Source organism: Notechis scutatus, chromosome 4 (assembly GCF_049901735.1).
Source record: "Notechis scutatus isolate UNSWTSFEM ecotype Mainland chromosome 4, rNotScu1.2, whole genome shotgun sequence".
Lineage (NCBI taxonomy): Eukaryota > Metazoa > Chordata > Lepidosauria > Squamata > Elapidae > Notechis > Notechis scutatus.
The window spans coordinates 26,386,920-26,395,328 of record NC_142012.1 but is presented as its reverse complement, the minus strand read 5'-3'; the positions used below and the strand labels follow the sequence as shown (position 1 = coordinate 26,395,328).

Genomic DNA, 8,409 nt, shown 5'->3' with positions numbered 1-8,409 from the left:
ACTGGTCCGAACTGGTAGAATCGCACTCCTGGGTCCTGAGGAAAATGGTAAAAACCTGCACTGACCATTTAACAGGGATCCTGGCAAGGATTTTTAACATCTCTCTGCAACTGTCTAGAATCCCATTGTGCTTGAAAGCAGCCACAATTACCCCAGTTCCGAAGAAAGCAGTCATAAACAGCCTGAATGACTATAGACCCATTACATTGACATCTATAGTGATGAAGTGCTTTGAGAGACTGGTCCTGCAATACCTCAAGCCCTGTCTTGAACCAAATTTCACCAGTTTGCTTATAGAAGTAGCAGGCTGAACACCAGTTTGCTTATAGAAGTAACAGGTTGACAGGGGACGCCATCACCACTGCTCTACATATTGCACTGAGACACCTGGAGAAATCTGGGAATTATGTCAGAATGCTTTTTATAAACTATAGCTCGGCCTTTAATACCATCTTACCAGGCATCCTCACTGAAAAGCTGACTGATCTAAATTTCCGTCCCCTCATTTATGATTGGGTTAAAGACTTCCTGACAGACCGTCTACAAATAGTAAGGGTTGGGTCCTTTACAACTTCCACCCCGAAGCTGATCACAGGCTCCCCTCAGGGCTGTGTGCTCAGCCCCTACCTGTACTCTCTGTATATATGACTGCGTATCCTCTGATCTATCCAACATCATAATAAAGTTTGCAGATGATACAACGGTGCTGGATCTTATAATTGATCAGCATACAGGGAAGAAGTCCAGAAGCTATCCACATGGTGTTTAAAAAAAGCAACTTACATTTTAAACTCTAGCAAGACAAAGGAGATTGTGCTGCATTCCCAGAAGCACAGAGAGGAATTTGCCCCACTGTATATCAAGGGGGGCTATGTGGAGAGGGTTTCCTCTTTTAAATTCTTGGGAGTGCTTATTAGTCAAGACCTTACCATGTCCCTGCTGGTTGGGAAGGCTCAAAAGAGGCTTCATTTCCTTAGAGTCCTGCGGAAAAATCAGGTGGAACAACGGCTGATGACTTCTTCCTATCAGTCCATGATATAAAGTGTCCTCCAGAGGTGGTATTCAGCAGGTTTTGACCAGTTCTGGAGAACCGGTAGTGGAAATTTTGAGTAGTTCGGAGAACCGGCAAATGCCATCTCTGACTGGAGATTTTACAGTATCCTTCCCTGCCACGCCCACCAAGCCAGGCCCACAGAACAGATAGTAAAAAAATTTGAATCCCACCATTGGTATCCTCATATACTGTATAACAGTATGGTGCCCTGGTTCAACAGCTGCGGACATTAAGGCACTACAGAGAATGATACATTCGACATTGGTTGCCCCCTAACACCACTGGCCGACATCGCCAGGTCTCATTGTTTCAGCAGAGTAAGGAAGATACTGAGGGACGATTCACATCCTGGTCAGTGTCTTTTCTCACTTTTACCATCGGGCAGAAGACACAGAAGAATAGCCAGCCAGACAAACAGGTTTAAGAACATCTTCTACCCCTGGGCTATCAGACTCCTAAACACAATATAGCACAGGGGTGGGCAAACTTTTTGGCTCGGGGGCCGCATTGACTTTTAAAATTTGACAGACGGGCCAGGTCAGCACAAGATTTTTTGGGAATCGCCCCCCCACCTTTCCCCCCCCTCTTCTCCTCCTTCCCCTCCCCTCGGAGGCCCCGAGTCAGGAGTTGCTACCGGCGCGGCTCTGCGCGGCTCCAGTCCCGCGTTGCCTCGGGAAGGGAAAGGCAAAAAGGAAGAGCCGCGGCGGTGCTTTGCAACGGCAGCAGCGGCACCGGAGGCTCAGGCTCAGCGGCTCCTGGTTTTGCTTTTTCCTTCCCAAAGCAACGCGGGACTGGAGCCGCGCGGAGCTGCGCCGGCGGTAGCAACTCCTGACAGCCCCAGCTGGACACCTGAGCGGAGCCCGGGTGGAACTGCCTGTTGCTGCTGCCGGAGCACCGCCGGGTCGCCTCCTCCAAGCAACCCGCCCACCCGCCGGGCTTCCCCTCCGCTGTGCGGCTCGGGGCCAGGCGCGAGCGCCCGTGAGTTAAAAGGAAGCCGAAAGTTGCTGGGAAGTTGCTCAGGTTTCCGGAGCTTCCAGGCTTAAACTTTGCACAGGCAAAGTTTGCAGGCGGGAGCGTCTTCCCGCCGAGGAGCGGGAAGGGTTCTGCCCGGCGGGCGGGCTGCTTGGAGGAGGCGACCCGGCGGTGCTCCGGGTTTCCCCTCCGCCGCACGGCTTGGGGCCAGGCGCGAGCACCCGCGAGTTAAAAGGAAGCCGAAAGTTGCTGGGAAGTTGCTCGGGTGCTGGGAGCAGGCTTTTAAAGTGCCGCCCGAGCAAAGTTTAAGCAGCCCGCCTGCCCGCCGGGCGGAACCCTTCCCGCTCCTCGGCGGGAAGACGCTCCAGCCTGCAAACTTTGCCTTTGCAAAGTTTAAGCCTGGAAGCCCCGGAAAAAAAAGGGGGATCGGCGGGGACTCACCTTCGGAGAAGTCGCACTCGAAGGTGATTTCGAACTCCCAGCCGAGGCCTTCCTACCCCGAGAGCGCTCTGCACTGTTTTGCAGCTTTGGGGGCCACGCGGCACAGGGCAATATGCCACACCCAGCGATTTTTTTTCAGGGGTGGGGCGGGCCGGATTGGACAGACCAACGGGCCGGATGTGGTCCGCGGGCCGTAGTTTGCCCACCCCTGATATAGCACCACAAACAGGTTAATATGATGAATTTCACTGGTGCCAGTGTAGTGTGTAATATGTATATACCATGATATATGATCATACACCAGAGTAACATACATGTTGCACAGAATATGACGTACATATGGAAACATATGACTAGTTTTTTTCCCTACTTGTATAAGGATTATCCTTTATATTATTCATGTCTTGTATTCTTGTATGGACTGCACTAGTAGAGGCTAAACCAATTTTGTTGTATACGTGATGTACAGTGACAATAAAGATATTGAACATAATAGAAATGCAACTGGTACAGGCACTTACGAACATCATCACACTGCCTGCAGTCAGTATGTGATCACCATCTGTGCACTTCACAACCAGATTCCAACAAGCAAAGTCAATGGAAAAGCCAGCAGTAAAATTTCAAGTCACAGCCATATGTCTCACTTAGCGACCATGTCACTTGGCAATGAAGCTGCTGATCCCAGCTGTGGTCTCTAAGCAAAGTTTACCTGTATGTCATTACATGTATGTGTTTATATATATATAACCTCTATCAGATTGTCCAACCATACAAAATAAATTATTAGTTTTACTCTTGATTTTTATTCTATAAGTTATTTTAAAGGAACAACAAAACAAACTGAAACCAATAATGAAAAATCCCCTAATAGCAACAACAGGCAGAGATAGCAAGCAACATATTTCTCTTGCCTTTAGAATGAAAGTCTTTCTTAAAAAAGGAGGAATTGAGAAGTTGCCTTCTTTTGGAAGTTCTACACTGAGGTGGACTTTTTCTTTGTTCCCATCAAATGAGCCTTTGCCATTGTTGGGACGTAGAGAAAATTGACTTCTCAGATTTGAAAGATTAAGATGGACAGAATGGAATAAAATGACCCTACGTCCTTTAAGCCCTTTGGGACTTTGACGGTCAAACATTAACAGTGTAAAATTAATCATAACAAAATAGGCCGCCTGCTTTATAATTTTGCAATTTCCAAATAATTTCCCAATTGCAAAAAAGAGAGGATACTATCATTGCTACATTTAACACTTTTACATGTTTATTTAATTAAATCAGCCATTGTACACATTGCAGCTATGTATTGTTAGTGCTGTTTGTTTGTTTCTTTTACATCTTTAATACATGCCCTCATAGATATATTCAGTTAAGTGTTATCACCATGGGAACAAGATGCCGATTTATCAACTTAAAATCACCTTCTCACAGTATTCAAGTTCTCTGATAACACAGCAAAAATTCAAAACTGAAAAAAGGAGAATAGCCATTATGCTGTTACACAGAACATCATCTGCACCGCAAATAACACAACAGAAATGCATTTCTTGTAGAGTCCCAGTCTTGAAGGTTAAACAGTGATGTTCTTGACAATGAGAAATGAGCTATTGTGTGTCCTGCAATTAGGTCTCCTTTCATTTTGGCAGTCATTAAGTGCTTGTGTCCTGCTTTGCCAACAAAATACATTTGCATGGCACTGAGTAGGTTTTTTTTTTTAAAGCAGGAAACCAAAACCTCCTCAAATGTTTCTTTTCCCTTGGCATTGTTGCTTAATGAGGAGGTGCCACTTGTAACATTTATTTTCAGCATCCTGAGCACTGAGTGAGTCGGGTTGTTTTGTTTAAAGTAACAAAGGCTAGCAGGGTTTTGAAAAATATTCAGCCCTAGAGGACCTGACTCATCATTGCTGAATATGCTTTGTGTTTATCAAATAACTGACTCAAAATGTATATCATTTCATATAATATATATGTATATAATTATATATATATATAATTATATATATATATATATATATATATATATATATATATATATATATATATATATATATAAATTTTCTTAAGTTTTCGCAGGTACTTACATGTATAGCATTCAGCTTTGTTCGGGTATTTTCCCACGTCATTATAGTTGTGCTTTTAAAGTTGTAGCAACGTTTCGGCAGAATCTCATCTGCCATCATCAGGCTTCTGTATTGTGTTCGTCTCAGACGAACGCACAACTATAACGACGTAAAAGCACAACTATAATGACGTGGGAAAATACCCGAACAAAGCCTAATACCATATATATATATATATATAATTACATATATATGTTAAAATGCTACAGAGCTTCAGACCACTATTAGAATTAGGTACAGACCACAAAATAATTCCAGGGTCATTTATGCCTTCTTGGAAAATCAAAGTGCAGACATTTACATGAATAATGCTTGAAAGGTGGTTAAGGACTATAAATAAAATATCAAGGGAAAAAAAACCAAACAAAGGCGTGGTGGATTCCTGTCTCCTTATAAATAAAACTCCAGAGAAAACCTCAAACACAATGGTAATATCTGCTCGCTCAGTGCTAGGAAAGATGAGAAGCAATTGGCATGATTATAGAAAGGTCATGTTTTAGCCACATGCATGTGCCAGTTTAAAGAGATAATCTTGACAGAATGTGAGAAATCTCTTTTTTCCCCCTAAAAGGTAACAGTTTATTTTCCTCCTTCAAAATGTGTATAGTGCAGTGGCCAGCAGAAACAACCCCTTCTAAGACAGCGTGGTTTGTTAAAGGAGTGATCAAAACAGTATAGAGATCAGAACTATTGAATGCACCCATTTCATGTCCCTGATCTAAAAGATTTAAATACAGTATGCAAAAGTGCCACAGATATAGCTGCTAGCACGTTATATCTAACTGGGTATATTTTTCTTCAGGAAATCTTGAGGTGGCTTTCCCAGGAAGCAAAGAAGCAGTAATGGCTGCAATCAACTGTCTTGTAAGGGAAACAGCTGAAATTTGAGGTTTTGTTCTGACTCTTTTTAGTCAAGTAATTTATTACACTGGAAGTCCTATGAACACAGGAGGATTGATCTGCTTCGTTCTTGATAGATCCATCTCCTAAGTTGTAATGGATTGTGTTAGCAATATTACATGAATTATTCTTCAACGAACCTTATAGTCCTGATGCTAAAAGTAGTCACACTAGGCAGTGCTTCTTTCTTTCCCGTCTTGTGAATCCACATATTTTCTCTATTTACAGTTTAAAGTTAATAATATCCTTTTAAAAAAAAACACATGTACACTGTCATTTTAAGAGGCCTGTGGAAGAAATTTATGTGTTTATGGATCTGGTGCAAAAATAAAGAATAAAAACGCCAAAGGTGACAAGATAGTCAAGAGAGCGCATAAAGTCTATGACTTGGTAGGTAAAACCATCCAGAATGAAGGATGTGATCTTTGGTCACAAATTAGCTTAACAGATATTTAGAAACAAAGAAAATGAAAACCTGCTCTATATGCTCAAAGTAGAAACAGCTGTGTTCCCTGATGATTAGGTTAAATAATAACACCTATGATAAAAGAAAGCTGGACAGTTAATGGATATGTGTGGTGGTCTAAGGGTGAGATTTAGCAGCATCTCATTTGGCCTCTTTCTTCTGCTCATCTTTGCAGAAATGCCTTAATAATTGTTGAAGGTCATGCTGAAGATCATCTTGGGGTAGGGCTTCTGGTGTGTCCTCCAGCAGCTCCACATGAATCCGGTTTCCATACTGGTCCTTAACCACAGTCCTCTTCTGTGTACTAGCTTTACTCATTGTTGTCCTACAAGAAGTCAAAGAGGGCAATGAGTGAATTTGTAGGATTTTTTAAAAAGGAAATTGCATTCTATTTTTCATTTCAAAATTCTAGCATGAGTTTTGAGTTCCTGTATGTAGGTGAAAAGACAGTGACTGATTTTACTTTAAAGAGCTAAGAAAAGTGCTAAATATTTATATATAAAATATCAATAACGTTAGTTTTTTAAATTTCCTTTCTTATGCTACATTTACATAATGCAAGCCTAAATTTACAATCAGATTTAAATTGGTAGATTTGTTAAAATGTCAGCAGAAATTTGAGAAATTTCTTGTGTATGACATAAACTTGCACAGGCGGAGACAAATGATTGCCTAAAGGGACTGTGGGTGTAGGCTGTAGCCAGGGGTGGGATTCAAATTTCTTAACAACCGGTTCTGTGGGTGTGGCCTAATTTGTGGGTCTGACTTGGTGATCATGTGACTGACTGGGCAAGGCTTGCTGACTGGGCATGGCTTGGTAGTCATGTGACTGGCTGAGCATGGCTTGTATGTGAATATTATTAATATTTATGTAAATATTGAATTTTTTTAATAAAAAAGAGCAACTTTAACCCAAAATCAGGCAAAGCAGGCAGGCAGATTGAATTGTTCACAGAATCACAGATTCATTCACAGATGTATCTTTCTGCAATCAGCTACCTGAGTCTGCCACATAAAATTTGTTTGCTAGCAAACTCATCAAATTTGCTAGCAAGCAAACTCACAAAACTAACTCACATCACACTATGTATGTACATATTAAATTTTTTATTTAAAAAAGAGCAAGTTTTACCCAAAATCAGGCAGAGCAAGCAGGCAGATTGAGTTGCTCACGGAATCACAGATTCACTTAGAGATCTGTGTTTCTGCCATCTGCTACCTGAGTCTGCACTGAATTATTATTCAGGTTCAGCATCAGGCTCAGCTCTGCTTTTAAATTAGCTAGAAAGCAAGAAATTTGATGATTTCCTGCTTTCTAGCTAAGCTAAATCTCCCGGCACAGCAGAACAGCTGACGTTCAGGAAAAAAAAAAAAGGAAAAATAGCAACTTAGCCAGCAAGTTTGATGGCATGCATGCCAGGTAAGGAGTCAGTGGGCGGGAAGGGGCCAGCCCATTGATTTGACGGTTCTCCGGCAGATAGAATCCCACCCCTGGTAAGAGTGCATTTTGCGCATGTCTGTAGACCATTTCCTAAAAACCTCAGATGTGCCTCCCGGACAGCTGACACGCGCTGCACATGGGTGCGCAGCATTTGAAAATCCTCTTCTTTCTTCCTTTTTCAACCTCAGCTGTGCCACGCAAAGCAGCTGAGGTTGAAAAAGCAGGAAATAAAGGACAGCCAAGAGCCCAGGCAGGTGGCTGTACCAAACAGAGCAGCAAACACCAAACTGGTTCCATGTCTGCTGCTCTTCAGAGCTACTGGTTCTATAGAACTGGGCCGAACTGATAGCATCCCACCCCTGGCTGTAGCCTGCTTCTGACTAAGGCAAAAGTTGAGTTGTTGCAGAGTTCACATTGCTATGTAGAATGGGATAGTTTAAACTAGGGGTGTCAAACTCAAGGCCCATGGCCAGATCCAGCTTTGAGGTACTTAGATCTGGCCCTTGGAAACAGTGAAGGACCAGCCCGTGGTGCCTCTGCCAGTGAAACAGAGCTCAGTAGGTCTGCACACAGCCCTCCCAAGGTCCGTTTTTGGCTGCTCCATTTTCAGCCTCCTGCAATCCTCTGCCAGCAAAAATGGAGCTCAAGAGGACCACGTACAACCCTCTCAAGCACCATTTTCACTGGCAGAGTGCTCGGGTCTCCACAGGCACCCCTAACACAAGTGATGTCAAGCTGGCCACGCCCACTCTGGCCACGCTCACCCATCCCATGAGGTCAAACACAACCCTGATGCGGTCCTCAATGAAATCAAGGTTGACACCCCTCGTTTAAACTTTTGTACGGTTCAAACTTTTTATGTAAACATTGTATCAATCAGAAACTTTCAGTTATAAACGTATCTTAAGATCTTTTCCTTCCTGATACTGGGAAAATTATTCTGAGAGACATTATTACTTTGTAACATCAGTGCCTACATTCATATGTTCTAATCCAACAACAACAACCTTTGT

At 42.8% G+C, this 8,409-nt stretch overlaps 1 protein-coding gene across 7 annotated transcripts in view; it reads right to left on the bottom strand.

The window, feature by feature from the left end:
- Positions 1 to 4,809: 4,809 nt before the first annotated feature.
- ANK2 (ankyrin 2) overlaps positions 4,810 to 8,409 on the bottom strand; it is a 279,598-nt gene continuing 275,998 nt past the window's right edge. For all 7 annotated transcript variants that reach the window (XM_087962977.1, XM_087962978.1, XM_087962976.1 and 4 more), the window contains one exon: positions 4,810 to 6,280. In XM_087962977.1, coding sequence (XP_087819103.1) covers positions 6,097 to 6,280 — 184 coding nt within the window. In that variant the 3' untranslated portion in view covers positions 4,810 to 6,096. The remainder of the gene's footprint in view (positions 6,281 to 8,409) is intronic.